The 21,938-nt window shown below is 42.9% G+C and overlaps 1 protein-coding gene across 7 annotated transcripts in view; it reads right to left on the bottom strand.

The window, feature by feature from the left end:
• Positions 1 to 21,938, bottom strand: part of myo18ab (myosin XVIIIA b) — a 243,461-nt gene that overhangs the window by 67,215 nt on the left and 154,308 nt on the right. For all 7 annotated transcript variants that reach the window (XM_061827954.1, XM_061827956.1, XM_061827957.1 and 4 more), the window contains 4 exons: positions 17,193 to 17,347; positions 16,903 to 17,026; positions 2,317 to 2,424; positions 2,095 to 2,187 (listed from right to left, as the gene is read on the bottom strand). In XM_061827954.1, coding sequence (XP_061683938.1) covers positions 2,095 to 2,187; positions 2,317 to 2,424; positions 16,903 to 17,026; positions 17,193 to 17,347 — 480 coding nt within the window. The remainder of the gene's footprint in view (positions 1 to 2,094; positions 2,188 to 2,316; positions 2,425 to 16,902; positions 17,027 to 17,192; positions 17,348 to 21,938) is intronic.

Genomic DNA, 21,938 nt, shown 5'->3' with positions numbered 1-21,938 from the left:
AAGCTTCTTTGATACAAGGCGTGCAAGACTGTGAATCATGTGAGATTACAATCAATAATATAATAAATTTTCTACTGATTACCATCTTGTATTGCAGTGACTTTATTGAGCCAAGGCACATTTTTTTTATTTGAAAAATCTCAGCACACTTAGAAACTAAAATGCTACCAAAAAATGGATACAGCTGTCAATTATGTACTTTCTGCCATCTAATGGCATGGATAGATGAACAAAGATCCTTTATGTTTGAAATAATAATGATTTTCTGAGCAAACGAAGTGAATTTTGATCATCTCCTGCGGCACACCCGGAGAGTTTTCACGGCACACTGGTTGGTGATTAATGTTCTAATCCATCAAATCTAAGACAGTGGTGTATTTGCATGTGTTCATCAAGTACATTTTTCAATGGGTAGGCGTGGAAAAGATTCTCGCCAAGCTTGTCTGAGAAATTTTGGTTTGTAAACCATTGTAATGAGAAATGGATCCCGTAGAAGGTGGCATTGCATCATATTGTATTTTAGATTGGGGAGTGAGTCTCAGCATGTCACCTTGATTATGAGGGAGAGAAGTGCCAACAAGTTAAATGTGGATGAGGTTAGGCATGTGCACCTATTTTTAGTGGTGGCGGCAGGGTGGATCAGCTGGTAAAGCGTTCCCCTCACAGTTCTGAGGACCTGGGTTCGATCCCGGCCCCGCCTGTGTGAAGTTTGCATGTTTTCCCCATGTCTGCGTGGGTTTTCTCCGGGCACTCCGGTTCCTCCCACATCCCAAAAACATGCAACATTAATTGGACACTCTAAATTGGCCTTAGGTGTGAGTGCGGCTGTTTGTCTCCATGTGCCCTGTGATTGGCTGGCAACCAGTTCAGGGTGTACCCCGCCTCCTGCCTGCTGACAGCTGGGATAGGCTCCAGCACTCCCCGCGACCCTGGTGAGTATAAGCGGCAAAGAAAATGGATGGGTGGATGTGTAGTGGTAGGATAATAGCATGTTTTACAGTTGTGAAAAAAGATGATACAATTCAGAAGTGAATGACGAACGGCGTGTAAAAAAAGCCACTGACATTCAACTCGAGCAAAGGTGAGTCAGTGTCACTCACCTTGTGTTTGATAGTTGAACCTCTCTACATAAATAATTTTTCCATCAAAAGCCATTTCTGTCTTGTTTTTGATGGACCGCTCTGAATAAATCATTTTTCCATCAAAAAGCTCTTTCTCAGTCTTGTATTTGTTGTTTCATAGTTTGAAGTGTCACAACAGCAAAAACAATTAGCGACAAAGTCAGTCTTCCGCTTGATGTTTCTTTTCACAAGGAGCTCATTTTCACCACATTTTGGTAAAAAAAAACTGGTGTTTTGGCAAAAATAACTTGTGTTCTTCTGCTGATGAGTAAAAAATGGAAAAATGTAGGAAGATTTTTGTAGTGCAAAAAAAGGAGTCTACTCTTTCTTTTGGAAAGTTCTATGCTTATTTTGTGAGAAAAAAAATCTCTGGGTCTTAGATCAGCAATATAGGGGAGTCTGGGCTTGAAAATGTAGCCAATGAATGGGTTGAGAAAAGGACATTCAGCATGGACTGCATTTGCAGATGTACAAATTTCAAAATGCAGAGCTAACAACAACTTTTTTTTTTTTTTCCAACCAGCTCAAGGAAGTTAAAGTAAACATAATTTGAAATACCAAATGTGGTTAATACTTTGCTAACTGCAAATAAAAATTAATTCAACACTGGCAGCACAGTGGACATCTGCCCCACAGTTCTGTGGTCGCAGGTTCAGCTTTGATCTCACCCGTTTGTGGAGTTCGCATATGCTCCCTGTGCTTGTGTGGATTTTCTATGGCCACTCCAGTTTCCTCCCACATTCAAAATTGTGGATGGTAGGTTCATTGAAATCAATGACTTCCTCATAGGTGTACATGTGAGTGTGAATGATTGTTTGTCGAAATGTGGCTTGTGATTGACTGCCGACCACTTCAGTGTGTTTCATGTCTCTTTATCAGAGTCAGCTGAGACAGGTGCCAGCCATCCAAGACCCTGGTGAGGATAAGCGGTAGAGTAAATAATATATGGCTGCATCAATGATCTGTACGGTACCTGTTCCAACATCTGGATGGTTCCAGCTTGCTCGTCAAGCTCCTCCTCCTGATCCTTTACCTTTGCCTCCATGTCACGAAGCTGCTTTCTCACCTGAATAATCATATCAAACATTTACTGTAAAAAATAAAATTCTATATCGTTGTGTATAGTAAAAAGCTCAAAGCAGATTATCAGTTTATTGCACTATATTCATGCTTTGAAGTCAGAGAGCAAGAAGACCTTAGCTAGTGATGCTTCATCCTTTGATTCTTGGGAGTTGAGATCCTGCAGCTCAGCCTCCAGCTGATCCAACTTGAGATTGATTGCACACACTTCTAGGTCCTTGTCCTGTCAGACCAAACAAAGAGCAGGAGATCAAGCAGGTCCACAAGACCATCGATACCATAAAGGAAAACCCGCAAACAAGTGACTGAGGAGAAAAGTTCTACAAATACAATTACAATGAAGTTGGGACATTGTGTGAAGCAAATAAAAACACTGATAAACTTGTGTGTGTCCTGTTTGGTTGTTAGATCCATCCCCTTTATGCTGGAACAGTTTTAATGTGTCACTGGAGTTTTTGAGCTTCCTCTGTGATTTCTTACAATTTTAACGGAAGTTTATTGAGAATCAGAGTCGATCAGTCCAACAGAACAAAAGCTCTAGAGTGTGAAGAGAAACAAAGACAAAGCAGTAACTATTAACAGGAAGAGAAAAGTAAACCATTCCATATCTACAACAAGATATATTAAATATGGATGTTTCATGAGATTGTAGCGGTACATCCTTTGAAGGAAGGACAGGACAAGACAGGACAAGACAAGGAGAGGAGAAGAAGCATGCAAGACAAGGATCGTGAACCCGGCTATACAACTGAAATATGGTGGGACTGATTAAGTCAATTATAGAACTCTATAGAATGAGAATATAAGTGGGGAGATACTTAAGCACTTTGGGTATATAGTATACGAGTTATTTGTTGCAATACGTTCGTAGACCCACATCCACTGAAAGAATCTAAGGAGCGTGTGCCAACAAACAGATGCAAGTACATTCACACTGTTGTGCATGCAAAAAGACTGACAGAAATGTCCTGTAATTGCTGTCCATGCAACACGGAGGCTGAGGACCCCAAACAATCAATTGAGGACATAAACGAGACCAAGGGGCTACCAGAGAGCAACCCTGTGGACAAGACATGTCCCACGCTGAGGGAACCAGGGCGGTCTAACAACTCCTCTGAGCCGCCCTGACAGCTGGCCACCTGGTGGTGGCCGCCAGGAGCCCCCACAGCCACCCGTACTCTGCCACCTCCCCACATCCAGGAGAAAAGGCCCTCCAATACCCTGGCGGCCCCGCGGTGTTTTGGTGTACCCGCTTTGTGCCACAGTGCGGTTTGGATACTGAAGGCGTGCGATCACGGCAAAAACAGAAGGCGAGTTCAGGGGCTCAGTCATTAGAAAAAAAAAACCTTGAACTTGTTGACAAAGGCTGCAGCCAATGGGCCCCACAGTGTTTCATAGTAACCAACATTCTCAATCATAATAGAAGCTGGCATGTCTGTTTATGAGAATATTCTAGCCCAGAAGAAAAAAGAGCACCAACCAAGACTCATAGTTGAGATGAAGCGGAGGAAAATGGATGGCATGACATAAAAACATTATTGTTATATAGTTGCTGTAGGTAGTCAATTTGTCATGTTGTTGCCAGTTACTAAAATGTAGGGGTATGCAGTGGAACCTCAGAGTTCGAACATCTCGGTTGTTGTACAAATCTGAGATCGACCAAAACATCTGTGTCAAAAATTGCCTCAATTTTAGATCCAATTCTCAGTGTGAACAGCCGTCCAAGCTGAAACCCCTGTTGACCAAGTAGCCGACTCAACCGGGGCGATGACGAATGTACACGGGGCAATCTCGAGATGAATCACTGACCACTTTGAGTCAAGCATTCCCTCATAGCACGCCAGCACGTGCTTATAGCAGTCACTCACATTTGAAAAATGTACAGGTGTGGTCAGTCATGCCTGCAGATATAGAGTTGCGGGTGTGTGTTCTGTTTGTAATTATGACTGTACCCCTTTAAGAGTGGAGGGGGATGGTCTCGGGTAAACTAGGAAGTAGAGGTAGGCTGAGCAGCATGCTGGTTGTTAAAGAACGCATCCTTCAATGTTAAAAAAAAAAGACGTCAGGCTGTGGTGTGACAAGTGCGCAATGGCGCAGATTAGGCGGAACATTGGTCAAGACTACACAAAATAAATGACGTCTTTCAATATCTATACATTTCTACACGTAACAAATTTTAGGCACGTGACTTTTCATGCTCGACAATGCAGATTTGTGAGTGCAGTGGCACATACGCGCCCATCAAATCAGTGACTGTTATTGGGTGAGCACACACATTACCTAGTGTTTATCAAGGGTTTTTTGTTATTTTTCCAGTAATTTCTTTGCCATGGATCCAAAGATAGACAGCGACCAGCAGCGAAGGTAAAGGAAAGTTGAGCGGACCACAGTGGATCCCAGTACCCTATATGGAAATGCGGTGTTTGTTACGGCTCTTGCTAGCAAGCATCGTATGGCTAAGTCGACTATCCTAAAGAATAAAAAAATTAAGAAAAGGAAGCTAGTGTTGCCAGCGGAGTGACTAGCATTACAAAGCAAAGGCCACAGATAATAGAAGAAATGGACAAGTTAAACACGGGGTGACTTTAGTGTAATACCTCCTTGTTCCCTCTCGAGCCATGGCACCACCACCAAAAATGTAAATTATATACATTTAAATTGCTTTTAGTTTATGCATTTATTATTGTTTGAATGCAGGTTGTACATATTTTTACATAAAGAGGAATTAAAATAGATATAATAAGAATAATTTGGAGGTTCTGAACAGATCAAACTCATTTACATTTTTTCTTATATTATCGAGTGACTCAGGTTAAATCGTGGAGTGCAAAGTCCAAAGCAAAAATGGTGAAGCACCATTTAGCTATTATGCTGTAAAAAATGGAATAAGTTGCAAACAGAGGTGGTGTTAGGGCATTGGTTTGGTATAGCAGGGGTCGTGAGTTCGTATTTCACTGGGGACTCTACTCCCCAAGAGGGGTTGCATCAGGAAGGGCATCCGGCATCAAAACTATGCCAAACAAATAAGAGCGTTCATCTGAGATGTCACGCTGTGGCGACTCCTAACGGGACAAGCCGAAAGAAACTTACTAATGATATTTCTTACACCAAAAACTGCTTTAACTGTACTTTTTGTTTTCAAATGTTTTTATATTTGTATTTGAATGCTTTTAATCATGTAAAGTTCATTAAGTTATTTTGTGTATGAAATGTGCTACACGAATAATTTTGCTTTCCTTTTCAAAAAAGTACAACCGAACTCACTCGTTACATTGTTTAATATGTCACTAAAATACAACTGAACTCAGTTTTGCTCCCACTACCTTGTTAAACAGCGTGCATGGATGCTACAATATGCTTTAAGATAGCATATTCTAGTGTCACTGGGAGGCTGGAGAAGGTCCCAGTATGCTTTCTATTTAAACATGTATATAAATAGCGTGTGATGTACATGTTTTGTTTCAATTCTTCAGTTATCGTTTTGGTTGTTTTGTTGTTGACTGGTTGTGCTATTCTGTTTGCTGTGGTGTGATGATTTTGGTTTGGTGTGACATCGTGTCTGTGCATGGTGTGTAGACTGGTGACTTGCCTGCACCTGTTACAGTGTGAGAGATGGGTAAAATTGTTTTTCTTCTCACAACACCAAAAGTGCAATTGTTTCTGAATGCCTCGTGAGCGTTGCAATCTGTTTTGAGCTAGTGTATGTTTTACCATGCCTGCGGCCAATAATACGGTCCATCTTATGTATGTGTAGAACATTGTAGCTTATTGTGAGTGAATAAGTGATCGATTAGTGGATTTAATGTATGATTAACAACTCGCATAATAATGATAAAATTGACAAGTTTAACAAGTATGAAAAGAGCATGTGAAAGAAGGTCGGATCATCTTTTGTTTGAGCGTATGTATTAAGCTTGTTGGATATTTTGGTCTGAATAATTATATATCAGCCTTCTAGATCCACTACTGTACTATTTATTGTAAAAATTAATCTTTTGTGAAGTAGTATTGAGACTCACCATTGTCAGCAGTTATAAAATATTATTAGAATCAATGAGGCATTTTCTTCTGATTTAGTCAGGTGAGATTATTATTGTCTCATGCCTTTGAATACTTACACTTTTCAATATTTCTTGCACTAAAAACTGTTTTAATTGTACTTTTTAATTTCAAATGTTTTCATTTTTTTTGTATTTGAATGCTTTTAATCATTTAAAGCGCATTGAGTTAACTTGTATATGTAATGGCAAATACAAATAAATTAGCTTTGCCTTGGAAAAAAATGTGTCAAGAGGTTGAACAACTTGGACATTGAACACTTCACAACACCGAATTATGTTCAAACTCCGAGGCTCCACTGTACTATTAACTTTGAAATCTGCATTATGGCAGATTGGGGAGCACATACTAGGAGATCCTGTAGATTCGAGGCGTGACCACCAAGCTGTTAAGAAGGATTTGATTATGTTTTCCTAAAGAATTCATGGCCTTTGAGATGAATGGAAATAAATGGGAGTTTTGAGAGTTTGTTGTTGCAGTCGATTTATTCCAATTCTAGCCAAGAATCGCACTCCTCATTGTGATGCAGCCATATGATAAAATATTGTAATTGGTTAGCTAAATAATAGTGATTAAAGTTGGGATGATCTAGGCCTCCCTCCTGTTTGCTTCTCAAAACAGGGGATAGATTGATTCCATTTTTCACATTTTTTTAATAAAACATGATTATACCGGAGTCCAGGGTGTAAAACAATTTAATTTTGGTCTTAAATGGAATAATTGGCAATAAATAATTTATTTGAGGCAAGATTTTAATTTTTATTGTAGCTATTCTTCACAATAATGATGTAGGCAAGCGTGTTAACGCAGCTAAGATTTTTTCCAGAAGTCATGCGTGATTTAGATTCGTCTGATCTGTGAGTTTTGGTAAGCAATTGATACCTATATATTTAATATTTTCTACGGGAAAAGGGTAGCCTATTATCTGATCTGCAGGAGTCCATGTTTTCTGTTATTGCGAGTACAATATAGACAATTTTGTCCTGTTAATACAGTACTCTATTTGTGAAAATGTCTTCATAACGCTGAATCTAATGTATAAATCTCTTAAGCCAAATTTGTAAAGAATTGCAAACAAGAAAGCCCTGTTAACTGGCTTTCTATGTGTCAACTGACATAACTACATCTAGGTTTTCACGCTGTGACTGCTTATTAAATTCAGCAAATGTCTGGCATGATTTACAGTTCTTCGACCTAGAATGAAGCTTGTCTAGTCAGAGTGACTTATCGACGGGAGTACCTTTTCAAGTCTCCTGGGAGGGTTTTCAAGATAATCTTCATATCGACCTAAATCAGTGACTAGGGATGATAATTAGCCAGGAGAGTGGAGTTTTTAACTGTCTTTAGTGATAACTTAATTGAAGCAATATTCATATGACAACGAATTTGACCTTTATCGATTATCTCCTTGAGTGCTCACCCTAACCAAAAGAAGAGAGGGGCAAGTATTGGCCAAAAATGTTGAATGAATTCAACAGGACCCGTCCTAATGCCATGGCGATATACAATTCTGTGATGGTTGAAGGAACATCACAGCGTTTTCTAGCTTGTGCATTTAATTGAGGAATGTTTAGATCCTGAATAAAAGTGAAAAGTTTGTTTTTTATCTTGGTTGTATGAAATTTTAATAAAATATTTAGGTCATTAGCTGCAAAAAGACACCTGTCCACCCCATACCAACAGTAAGACTCAAACTTGGAACATGACCAAGACCAAAGAGTTGTCCAAAGACACCAGTGACAAAATTGTACAACTCCACACGGCTGAAAAGGGCTACGGAGAAATTGCCAAGCAGCTTGGTGAAAAAAGGTCATCTGTTGGAGCAATCACTAGAAAATGGAAGAAACTAAACATGACGGTCAATCAATCAGAGTGGAGCCCCATGCAACATATCACCTCGTGGGTTCTCAATGATCCTTAGAAAGGTGAGGAATCAGCCCAGGACTACACGACAGGACTTGGTCAATGACCTAAAAAGAGCTGGAACCATCGTTTCCAAAGTGACTGTTGGTAATACACTAAGACATCATGGTTTGAAATCATGGATGGCACGGAAGGTTCCCCTGCTGAAACCAGCACATGTGAAGGCCCGTCTTAAGTTTGCCAATGACCATTTTGATGATACTGAGCAGTCAAGGGACAAAGTTTTGTGGTCAGATTAGACTCAAATGGAACTTTTTGGTCATAATTCCACAAACAGTGTTTGGAGGAAGACGAATGATGAGTTCAATCCCAAGAACACCATCGCTACTGTGAAGCATGGGGGTGGTAGCATCATGCTTTGGGGTGCTTTTCTGCACATGGGACAGGACCAACGTTCCCTCTAATTTTTGACGTGTCTGAGCAAACACGCCAAGCCCCTGAGTGCTCCCTTTGACCACAGTGAGCAACATCAGGCGTATGCACTGTTGTCAGATCGGTGTTATCGATTGAAGTTACATGCCTCATTATAAGATTCAGTTTACAGCATTTAAATTACCATCAGAAAATTGTTAGAACAATTTTATTTGTGTTTTGCAAACTTGCAATGAAAATGTCAAAAAAAATATTTTGTTAACCACACCAAGCCAACTTCTTTTTCTTTCGGCAGTGTGTCATCTTTTTCCATCTAAGCCTATCTCGTGCATCTTCTTCTCTAACAGCCACTGTCCTCATGTCCTCCCTCACAACATCCATCAACCATTTCTTTGGTCTTCCTCTTGCTCTTTTGCCTGCCAGCTCCATCCTCAGTACCCTTCTACCAATATACTCACTCTCTCGCTTCTGAACATGTCCAAATCATCTAAGTCTGCTCTCTCTAACCTTGTCTCCAAAACATTCAACTTTGGCTGTCCTTCTAATGAGCTCATTTGTAATCCTATCCAACCTGCTCAATCCGACCGAGAACCTCAACATCTTCATTTCTGATAACTCTAGTTCTGCTTCCTGTTGTTTCTTCTTCATCTCTAATCCGTGCATCATGGCCAGCCTCACCACTGTTTTGATAAACTTTGCCTTCATCCTAGCAGAGACTCTTCTGTCACATAACACACCAGACACCTTCCGCCAGCTGTTCCAAACTGCTTGGACCCGTTTCTTCACTTCCTTACCACACTCACCATTGCTCTGGATTGTTGACCCCAAATATTTGAAGTCGTCCACCCTCGCTATCTCTTCTCCCTGGAGCCTCACTCTTCCCCCTCTACTTTTCTCATTCACGCACATATATTCTATTTTACTTCGGCTAATCTTCATTCCTCTCCTTTCCAGTGCATGTCTCCATCTTTCTAATTGTTCCTCTGCATGCTCCCTCCTTTCACTGCATATCACAATATCATCTGCGAACATCATGGTCCAAGGGGATTCCAGTCTAACCTCATCTGTCAGCCAATCCATTACTACCACAAACAGGAAGGTGCTCAGCGCGGAACCCTGATGCAGTCCCACCTCCACCTTAAATTCTTCTGACACACCTAAGGCAGATCTCAGCACTGTTCTGCTGCCCTCATACATGTGCTGTACGATTCTAACATATTTCTCCGCCACACCAAACTTGCTCATGCAGTACCACAGTTCCTCTCTTGGTACTCTATCATAGGCTTTCTCTTGGTCTACAAAAACACAATGCTCCTTCTCACCTTCTCTGTACCTTTCCGCGAGCATCCTCAAGCCAAATAATGCATCTGTGGTACTCTTTCTAGTCATGAAACCATATTGTTGCTCGCAGATACTTACTTCTGTCCTTAGTCTAGCCTCCACTACTTTTCCCCATAACTTCATTGTGTGGCTCATCATCTTTATTCCTCTGCAGTTTCTGCAGTTCTGAATATCGTCATTGTTCTTAAAAATAGGACTAGCACACTTTTCCTCCATTCTTCTGGTGTGGTCTCTCCCACTAGTATTCTCTTGAATAAGTTGGTCAAAAACGCCACAGCCACCTCTCCAAATTGCTTCCATACCTCCACTGGTATATCATCAGGACACTATTGTCTTTCTAACTGTCTTTCCAGTTTTCATTCTGTTAAGTGCCTTTTTAACTTCTCCCTTATTGATCAATGCCACTTCCCGGTCATTCACGCTTGCCTCTCCTACTCTATCTTCTCTCCCATTTTCTTCATTGATTCGCTTCTCAAAGTACTCTTTACATATACTTAGCACACGACTGGCACCAGTCAAGGTATTTCCATCGCTATCCTTAATCACCTTTACTTGCTGAACATCCTTTCCATTTCTAACCCTCTCCCTGGCCAACCTGTCAAAATCCTTTTCTCCTTTTTTCGTATCCATCCTAGTGTACATGTCGTCATATGCCTTTTGTTAAGCCTTCGCCACCTCTACCTTCGCCCTACGACGCATCTCAATGTATTCCTTTCACCTCTCCTCAGTCCTCTCCGTGTGCCACTTCTTTGCAAATCTCTTTCCTTGGATGACATCCTGTATTTTGGGGTTCCACCACCAAGTCTCCTTCTCCTCTTCCCTACCAGAAGACACCCCAAGTACTCGCCTGGCTGCCTCTCTGAATACCTTGGCAGTAGTATTCCAGTCTTCTGGGAGCTCTTCCTGTCCATCTAGAGCCTGTCTCACCTCTTTGGAAAAGGCCACACAACATTATTCCTTTGTCAAATTCCACCACCTGATTCTCTGCTCTACCTTTGTCTTCTTTGTCTTCCTACCCGCTCCCAGAGTCATCCTACACACCACCATCCTATGCTGTCGAGCAACACTCTCCCCCACCACTACTCTACAGTCGGTAACCTCTTTCAGATTACACTGTCTGCATAAAATAAAATTCACCTGCGTGCTTCTACATCCGCTCCTACAGGTCACTCTATGTTCCTGTCTCTTCTGGAAATAAGTGTTCACCACTGCCAATTGACCCCTCCGTACAGGGCACTTAACCACGCCTCCTGAAGTGACGTCACGCCACGTGCGCTGACGTAGGACCAACAATAAAAATGGCAAATACAATACAATAGATTCTGAACTGAGACAGACTCCATGCTTCTGATTTCATTCAAATCAACGATATATTATAGATTCTAAATACAATACATCTTAACTGAGAGAGACGCCATGCTTCTGATTTCATTCAATCATTCACACGTAGCAATGTTATGCTAGCGGAGAACGTCTCATTCATTTCTACGAGACGTGTATTAAAAATCAAATTTAGGGCATATCTTCGTGCAAACACAGTCTGGTTAACTTTCGGCCGCGAGCCAGCAAGAAATCAATACGTTTGTGCAGTCTGATCATCGCTAAATATCGCTCGACAAAGAATAAGTGTGTCAATCGTTCACACGTAGCGGTGTTATGCTAGCGGAAAACGTCTCATTCATTTATACGAGACGTGTATTAAAAATCTAATTTAGGGCATATCTTCGTGCAAACACAGTCTGGTTAACTTTCGGCCGCGAGCCAGCAAGAAATCAATACGTTTGTGCAGTCCGATCATCGCTAAATATCGCTCAACAAAGAATAAGTGTGTCAATCGTTCACACGCAGCAATGTTATGCTAGCGAATAACTTCAAATTCATTTATACGAGACATGTATTGAAAATCAAATATAGGGCATACCTTCGTGCAAACATATGTGTTCCGGTTGATATTAGATGGATTTAGTTGATGATGCGGTCTTCCACAAAGTTTGATCCATCAAAGGCATTTTTCGTACTGGGTCTCGGGTTTTGGAAAGGGTACGAATCGAACTCCACCAACTTGCCTTTCAGGATACCTGTCGTCACTATTACAAAGTCCGTGACTACACTTCTTAACCATATTTTTTGTTAAGTAACCCAAATACGCGATAAAAATGCTAACTAAACCTATACTGGACCATGCAATGTTGTCTGAGAAAATGGCGGGAGCAAAAACGGGCTTTGGTTTATTCAGATCTCTGGCCTCTGATTGGTTAGTGACGCGGATTGCGCAATATCCACGGAGGGGTCAATTCCATCCTTTTTGCGAAGTCCACCACCATCCGCCCCTCAAAGTTCCTTTGCTGAATGCCGTACTTACCCATCACTTCTTCATTTCACTTCAACATGTCCATTGAAATCTGCACCAATCACAACTCTCTCACTGTCCGGGATACTCAGGACTACTTGGTCTCGTTCCTTCCAGAATTTCTCTGTCAACTCGAGTTCACATCCCATTACATTACATTATACATAATACCCACAATTTCAAATTTCATCTTCATCACTCGATCTGATACTCTTTTCACCTCCAAGACATTCTTAGCCAGCTCTTCTTTTAAAATAACCCCCACTCAATTTGTCTTCCCATCTACTTCATGATCAAATAATTTAAACCCCGCACCTAAACTTCTAGCCTTACTCCCTTGCAACTTGCTCTCTTGGATGCACAATATATCAACCTTTCTCCTCATCATCATGTCAACTAACTCCTGAGTTTTTCCTGTCATCGTCCCAACATTGAAAGTCCCTACACAAAGCTGTAGGGTTTGTGCATTCCTCTTCTTCTTCTTCCAAGTAAGCCGCTTTCCTCCTCTTTTTTGTCTTCGACCAACATTATCAGAATTTCTACCTACGCCTGGTAGATTAACAGTTCCCGAGGCGGACGTCGGAAGCCCGGGCCATGACCTAACTGTTACGTAATTCGTGTGATGAACGCTCATATATGTTTGGCACAGTTTTATGCCAGATGTCGTTTTTGACGCAACCCTCTCCATTTATCCAGGCTTAGGGCCGGCCGACACCTTGCACAATATTGTGCTGCCCAATGGGCTGCCGATAGTCGAAAAAATAAAAAGCAATCAAATAAACAAAGTTAACACATAAGATAAACAAATCACATCCTGCCTAATCCATGTTAAAGTTAAGGTCAAATGGAAGCAATCATATAAACACCGTCAGCACGTAGACACAGTCAACACATATGGTAGATAAAGGATATGGCGATTTAAAAGATCAAACCAAGCCAACTATGAACTGTAAATTTGAAATGCTGCTTCCACCTTTGTTTCATTTATTTATTTTTAACCCAGAATGATATCCCCATCTGTTTTTTTTGGTGTAAATTATATTATTTAATAGTGAATTATTGCATGCAGAATATCTTTAGCAATGCATGTTGAAAGCTGAATGATGCTACGAAACAGTTTTAAGGTTAATTTTATGAGGGCTCCCATTTTTAAAATACAGAATTAGCTTTTGTGCACTGTATTGTCTGTGTCCTCATGTCCTCCCTCACAACATCCATCAACCGTTTCTTTGGTCTTCCTCCTCTTTCATCCTCTGTCAGGCTGCGCCAAGGTGGAATTTTAACATTTTACACCATCTGATCCTGTACTTTCTACTTTGGCTTCAGACCAGACCTTTTTTTACTCAAAAAAGAGAAAATCTCATCCACTTTCACCACTTCTTTTTCTATTATTCACATACCCCAACATTCATTAAAGCAACAGCACTTTTTTTTTTTTTTTTACTTTTACCATTATTATCAAGAGTAAACATAGGCAGCATGTCTAACTCATCTTTTCTCTACGTTGCCCGGACTGTGTGGCTGGAATTATGAGAGCCACAGGTGGGCGGTGTTCGGTAAACAAGGAAGTAGAGTGTGTGGCATGGTGTGGCCGAGTAGCAGCTGAATTGGTTTTCAGGTGCGCTCCAGGTGCGCAATTGCACAGGTGCGTAGTTTACAGGCAACATTGGAACGGACGACTGCACTGTATTAAGGAGAGGATGACAGCGGCCATATATTGTAAGATTTTGGGGAACAACTTCTTTCCCTCAGTCAGAGCATTGAAGATGGGTCGTGGCTGGTTCTTTCAACATGACAATGACCTGAAGCACACAGACAGGAAAGCCAAGGAGTGGTTCCGTAAGAAGCATATCAAGGTTCTGGCGTGGCCTAGCCAGTCTCCAGACCCAAACCCAATAGAAAATCTTTGGAAGGAACTGAAGCTCCGTGTTTCTCAGCGACAGCCCAGAAACCTGTCTGATCTAGAGATGATCTGTGTGGAGGAGTGGGCCAAAATCCTTTCTGCAGTGTGTGCAAACCTGGTGAATAACTACAGGAAAGCTTTGACCTCTGTAATTGCAAACGAAGGCTACTGTACCAAATATTAACATTGTTTTTACTCAGGTGTTCAAATACTTATTTGCAGCTGTATCACACAAATAAATCTTTCAAAAATCATACACGGTGATTTCTGGATTTTTCTTTTTAGATTATCTCTCTCACAGTGGACATGCACCCACGATGAAAATTTCAGACCCCTCCATGATTTCTAAGTCGGAGAACTTGCAATATAGCAAGATGTACAAATACTTATTTTCTTCACTGTAACTCAAATTCTAAAGTCCTTACAATGACTTTCATTCAACTTTAGAATACATTTTAAAGTTACTACTGGTCTATAAATCACTAAATCGTTTGATGGCTAAATACATGAAAGAAATGCATACGGAATACAAACCCAGTAGCGCTCTGAGATTGACTGACTCAGGTCCAATAGTGGAGCGTCGTGTCCAAGGCATACATGGTGAAGCAGCATTTAGCTATTTTGGTGCACACAAATGGAATAAGTGGCCAACAGAGGTCATGCCAGCTTCAAGTGTGAATGTTTTTAAATCCAGGTTGAAAACTTTTTTTTCTCATGCTTTTTAGAGTACTTCCAATCTTAATATTTATTGTACTGCACGCTTTTTAATTGTACTATTTTTTAGTAGAAATATTTTGTCATTTTTTATTGTTTTTTTTTTGCCATTTTAAACATTTCATCTCTTTGTAGTCAAATCCTTTTAATCATGTAAAGCACGAGTGACCTTCTGTATGACATCCGCTATATTAATAAATTTGCTTTGCTTGGATTCTTTTAAAGATAGTGAGTCCAAGTATTTACTAACAGCACTTCTCTTTTCTTTATTACCAAAAACAAAGAGCGAGAGGAAGACCAAAGAAAAGGTTGATGGATGTTGTGAGTGAGGACATGAGGACACTGGGTGTTAGAGAGGAAAATGCACGAGAGAGGCTTAGATGGAAAACGATGACACGCTATGGCGACCCCTAACGCGACAATCCGAAAGAAAAAGAAGAATTGCCTCAGTTTTGTTATGGTTTAGTTGAAGAACATTTTGGCTCATCCAGTTATTTATTAGACAGTGGCACATCTGTCTAAACTGTCAACTGTCAATTGAACTGTAGTCATCTGGAGACACTGCTATATATAATTGTGTGTCATCTGCATAGCTATGACAGTCAAAATTAAAATTTTGAAGAATTTGAAGGATGAAGCCAGCACCTGTTGAACTTGCATTTCTCCTTGGGAGCCTTAGGAAAATTGTTGAATGCATTGTTCAGAAGAACAATTTACTTTAATAAAAAGTTTGATTGGAGAGGGGAAACCTTATAAATAGGTGCAAAAAAAGTATTGGCTTTTCAGCTACAATGATGTCTAATGCCTTAAAATGGAGTGGAAAACCAGACATGTGGCAGAAAACGGAAGACAATCATCAGAATTGACCGCAGAATAACCAGAATGGCTAAGCCTCAGCCAATGATCAGGTCCAGGATAAACAAACACAGTCTGGAGTTACCTGTAAGTACTGTGACAGTGAGAAGGTATCTGCGTGAAGCTAATCTATTTACAAGACTCCCCTGCAAAGTCCCTCTGATAAAAAAAAAGGCATGTACAGAGGTAGGCACAATTTACCAAAGAACCCATCAACTGGTATAAAGAGAAATGGAGGAATATTTTGTGGATTGATGAGAGGAAAATCATTGTTGTTGGTGTTTTTGGCTCCAGGGACCAGAGACAGTTTGCGAGACGACCTCCAAACTTTGAATTCAAGGGACAGTAACCAGTGAAGACAGTGAAGCCTACTGGTGCAACCATCATCATATAGGCATGTTTCTCCTACTATGGTGTTGGGCCTATTAGTCGCATACCAGGGATTATAGATCGGTTTGCATAAGTCAAAATACTTGGAGGTCATGTTGCCTTATGCTGAAGAGGACATGCCCTTGAAATGGGTGTTTCAACAAGACAACAACCCCAAACAGAGTAGTAAACATACTAAATTTTGGTTCCAACCAAAAAAGATGATGTCATGGTGTGGCTAGCCCAATCCCTGGACCTTAATCCAATTGAAAACTTGTGTGACATAAAAAAAAATGCTGTTTCTGAAGCAGAACCAACAAATGTAAATGAATAGTGGAATGTCGTTAAGGAATCTTTGAGTGGAATAACAGTGGAAAGGTGCCACAAGTTGGTAGACTGCATGCCACACAGATGTGAAGCAGTGATAACTGTGGTTACAGAACTAAATATTAGCTTTGTGATTTAAAAGACTTGTAAAACCTAGAAATAAAAAAGTTTGTACAAAATAGATTTCAGTTTGTAAAGTCAATTGCAGACTGCTATTTTTTTCACACATCCATTTCTTGCCCAATTGTACAGCCTCAAGAGTGTGTGTATCATGAATGCTGGGTGTTGTTGATTTTCTCAGAATCTACTGCACCTACTCGTCACTTCTTTGACATGCAGCAATAAAAAGCATACTGAAAATGTGGATTAATCTGGTTAGTCACATTGGACTGCTATTATCTCGAACACTACTGTAAATATACTAATCCAACACAAAATGTAGGACACAGATGAACAAATCGAGCAAATACATATTGTATTTTCAGTACCTCAACCTGTTGTCTGAGACTGAAGGCCTCTCCAGTCAGCATGTCTTTCTCTTGAGACAGTTTCTCTCTTAAGGTCTTTTCCCTCTGCACCTCGTCCTGGGCTCCACTGAGCTCACTGTCAAACCTGCTCACAAACAATGCAGATTTATAAGATAAAAAAACAAAGAAATAGAGGACTTTGCTGTGCTGCTGATAATTGCAGTATATGGCAAAATAAAGGCTGATTAGGTTCAAACTCATCGATACTGTCTGTGAGTGGCATTTTTGTGTGCTTTGGTGTGTCTACGAACCTTCTTTGCTTCTTCTCTAGATCATGGTTGCGGCTTTGTTGGCCCTCCAGATGAAGTTTGGTATCCTGCAGTTCTGCCGTGAGTTTCTGCGCTTTCTTCTTAAGCTGCTGGATATTTCGTTGTGATTCTTCATTATCGGCCTGTAAGTCGCTGATCTGCACAAACCCAATTTAAAAAAAACACTGGTGTATTTCTGCAATTATTCTCTTTTCTAATAGACCCCTTTTTTGATAGAAATGGAAAAATAACGAAATGTTGTCCTGCCGTCCAGTCTAAATCATTCCTTGATGTAGATTGGGGGTCACAGTTTAATGATTATGACCATAAAGTTGCATAAGAGGCTTTTCTGATTGTGACAGAAAATATACAATGATCGTGATTTTTATCCGCTCTGTAGGATGGACCAGTCCAGGAGAAAAATTTATAGAAAAACAGCAACAGAGCATGGTGACATCATAATGTTTAATGGGGAAATCCAGTGATTTGAATTAACAATGTATCCAATAGGTCAGGTGTTAAATCCTCTCTCATTTAATAGTGTTTTGAGATGATTTTTATCAACAGTTACGAATTTTAAGGGGCGCTGCCATTTGTGTGAGTCACATGACCGACGTGGGCGTATGTGACGTGTTACGTGCCGGTCTAAACGCTCGATTACATGGGACACCATTATGCCCACCGCTAATTTCTAGAATTTATCCTCATCTGATGAGGAAATAGCAGTATCGGTTGATCGGGAAGACGGAGGAATACTTCCATACACAGCTGTGAGCTGAACTCCACCGCTCGGCGGCATTATTTACAGCCACAGGTTAAAATCTGTATGGAAGTACTCCTCCGTCATCTCGATCAACCGAGTGGCCGAACTGCTCACGGATGTGTATGGAAATATGCCTCTGTCTTCCCCATCAACCGAGTGGCGGAGAGCCGCTCACGGCTGTGCCGCTCACAGATTTGGGCCCCACCTGTGTGAAGTTTGCATGTTCTCCCCATGCCTGCGTGCGTTTTCTCCGGGCACTCCGGTTTCCTCCCACACAAAAACATGCAACATTCATCAGACACTCTAAATTGCCCTAGGAGTGATTGTGAGTCCCCTCCTTGAGCCGTCACTTTATCGTTGTAGAGAGGTTTGTGTGTCACAATGATCCCACGAGCTAAGTTGTCTGGGGCTTCATGACCTTGGTAGGGTCACCTATGGAAAAAAAGGTCCTAGGTGAAAGACCAGACAAAATACCCCGATGACAAATACAAAAATCGGATCTTCGTTTCCCTTGCTCGGACGCGGATCACCGGGGCCCCCGTTGGGAGCCAGGCCTGGAAGTGGGGCTCGAAGGCGAGCGCCTGGTGGCTGGGCCTGCACCCATGGGGCTGAGCCAGACACAAACCGAAAGGGTAACATGGGTCACCCTTCCCGTGGACTTACCAACTATGAGAGGTGCCATAGGGGTCGGGTGCGATGTGAGCTGGGCGGTGGCCAAAGCCAGGGGACCTTGGCGATCCGATCCCCGGCAACAGAAACTAGCTCTAGGGACATGGAATATCACCTCTTTGGCAAGGAAGGAAACCGAGTTGGTGCGTGAGGTCTTGAAGTTCCGACTAGATATAGTTGAACTCGCCTCAACGCAACGCTTGGGCTCTGACACCACTCCTCTTGAGAGGGGTTGGACACTGTTCCATTCTGGAGTTGCCCAATGGAAGAGACACCGAGCAGGTGTGGGTATACTTACTGCCCCCCGGTTTGGGGCCTGTACCTTGGGGTTTACCTCGGTAGATGAGAGGGTAGCCTCCCTCCGCCTTCAGGTAGGGGGACGGGTACTGACTGTTGTTAGTGCTTATGCACCAAACAGCAGTTCAGAGTACCCACCCTTTTTGGAGTCCTTAGAGGGAGTGCTGGAGAGCGCTCATCATTCTGCTGGGGGACTTCAATACTCACGTGGGCAATGACAGTGAGACCTGGAAATGCGTGATTGGGAATAACGCCCCCCCGACCAGAACCCGAGTGGTGATCTGTTATTGGACTTCTGTGCTCATCACGGATTGTCAATAATGAACACCATGTTCAGGCATAGGGTTGTCCACATGTGCACCTGGCACCAGGACGGCCTAGGCTACAGTTCGATGATCGACTTTGAAGTCATGTCATTGGACTTGCGACCGCATGTCTTGAACGCTCGGGTGAAGAGAGGGGTGGAGCTCTCAACTGATCACCACCTGCTGGTAGTTGGCTCCGATGGTGAGGGAAGATGCCGGTCCGACCTGGCAGGCCCAAACGTATTGTGAGGGTGTGCTGGGGATGGCTGGCAGATTCCCCTGTCAGAAGAAATTTTAACTCCCACCTTCGAAAGAACTTTGCTCACTTTGCGGGGGAGGTAGGTCCAGGTGGATGATGATCCCGGCCTCCATTGCTGAGGCGGCCGACCAGAGCTGTAGCCGTAAGGCGGTCGGTGCCTGTAGTGGGGGCAACCCTAGAACACGTTGATGGACACCAACAGTGAGGGATGCTGTCAAGCAGAAGAAGGAGTCCTATCGGGCATTTTTAGACTGTGGGACTCCTGAGGAAGCTGATAGGTACCGACTCGCCAAGCGGAATGCTGATTTGGTGGTCAAAGAGGCAAATACCCGGGCGTGGGAGGAGTTCGGTGAGGCAATGGAGAACGACTTCAAGACGGCTTCGGGGAAATTGTAGTCCACCATCTGGCATCTCAGGAGGGCGTAGCAGTGCACCATCAACACTGTGTATAGTGGGGATGGGGTGCTGCTGACCTCAACTCGGGACGTTGTGAGTTGGTGGGGAGAATACTTCGAAGACCTCCTCAATTCCACCAACACGTCTTCCCATGAGGAAGCTGAGTCCAGGTGTTCTGAGACGGGCTCTTCTATCTCTGGGGTTGAGGTCACTGAGGTGGTTAAAAAGCTCCTTGGTGGCAGGGCCCAGGGGGTGGATGAGAGTCGTCCGGAGTTCCTAAAGGCCCTGGATGTTGTGGTGCTGTCCTGGTTGACACACCTTTGCAACATCACATGGACAATGGGGACAGTGTCTCCGGATTGGCAAACTGGGGTGGTGGTCCCTTCCTCAGCCTCCCTGGTAAGGTTTATTCATGGGTGCTGAAGAGGACGGTCCGTCAGGATGTCAAATCTCAGATCCAGGAGAAGCAATGTGGTTTTCATCCAGGCCGTGGAACAGTTGACCACCTGTACAACCTCGGCAGGATCCTTGAGGGTGCGTGGGAGTTTACCCAACCAGTCTTCATGTGTTTTGTGGACTTGGAGAAGGCATTTGACCATGTCCCTTGGGAGTCTTGTGAGGGTTTTTTCGGGAGCATGGGGTACCGAGCTCCCTTATACAGGCTGTTTGGTCCCTGTACGACCGGTGTGAGAGTTTGGTCTGCATTGCCGTCAATAAGTCAGACACGTTTCCGGTGAGAATTGGACTCCGCCAAGGCTGCCCGTTGTCACCAATTTTGTTCACAACTTTTATGGACAGAATCTCTAAGCACAGCCGAGGCGTAGAGGGTGTACAGTTTGGTGGCCTCAACATCGCATCTCTGCTCTTAGCAGATGATCTGGTTCTGTTGGCTTCATCAAGCCGTGATCTCAAACTCACACTGGAGCGGTTCACAGCCGAGTGTGAAGCAGGAGGGATGAGTATCAGCACCTCCAAATCAGAGACCATTGTCCTAAGTCAGAAAAGGGTGGCATGCCCTCTCCGGGTCGAGGATGAGATCCTGCCCCAAGTGGAGGAGTCCAAGTATCTTGGGTCTTGTTCATGAGTGAGGGAAGAATGGAGTGGGAGATCAACAGACGGATTGGTGCAGCGTCTGCAGTGATGCGGACTTTGTATCGGTCCGTTGTGGTGAAGAGGGAGGTAAGTCAAAAGGCGAAGCTCTCAATTTACCAGCTGATCTCTGTTACTACCCTCACCTATGGGCATGAGCTGGTGTTCGTGACTGAAAGAACAAGATCCCGGATACAAGCGGGCGAAATGAATTCCCTCCGCAGGGTGTCCGGTCTCTCCCTTCGAGATAAAGTGACAAGCTCGGTCATCCGGGAGGGGCTCAGTGTCGGCCCACTGCTCCTCCACATTGAGAGGAGCCAGATGAGGTGGCTGGGCCATCTGATACGGATGCTTCCTGGACGCCTACCTGGTGAGGTGTTCCGGGCGTGTCCCACCAAAAAGGGGACGACCCAGGACACACTGGAGAGACTATGTCTCTCGGCTGGCTTGGGAACACCTCGGGATCGCTCTGGAAGAGCTGGAAGAAGTGGCTGGGGAAAGGGAAGTCTGAGTATCCCCGCTGAAGCTACTTTCCCCACAACCTGACCCGGAGAAGCGGTAGAAAATGGATTGATGGATGTGATTGTGAGTGCGACTGTTTGTCTGTCTGCATGTGCCATGCGATTGGCTGGCAACCATTTACGGTTGTACCCCGCCTCCTGTCCAATGACAGCTGGGATTGGCTCCAGCACTTCTGCGACCCTCATGAAGATAAGCGGCTAAGAAAATGCATGGATTGATGGATGTTTGGACACATTTTTCAGTCTAAATGGTCCCTTTTATCCAATATCCACATCGGTCCGTTTAATCAAGGTTCAACTGTAATTTCAAAGGGTTCTTACATTTTTTTCTTGCAATGTAAACTAGTTAGTACAACTGCAATTACTGCCCCACATATAGCTAGCAACCAGTTCAGGGTTTACCCCACCTTTTGTTCAGAGTCAGCTAAGATAGATTCCAGGTTGCCCGTG

The sequence above is a fragment of the Syngnathoides biaculeatus genome, chromosome 8, assembly GCF_019802595.1.
Source record: "Syngnathoides biaculeatus isolate LvHL_M chromosome 8, ASM1980259v1, whole genome shotgun sequence".
Classification (NCBI taxonomy): domain Eukaryota; kingdom Metazoa; phylum Chordata; class Actinopteri; order Syngnathiformes; family Syngnathidae; genus Syngnathoides; species Syngnathoides biaculeatus.
This window is presented reverse-complemented; position numbering and strand designations above follow the sequence as displayed.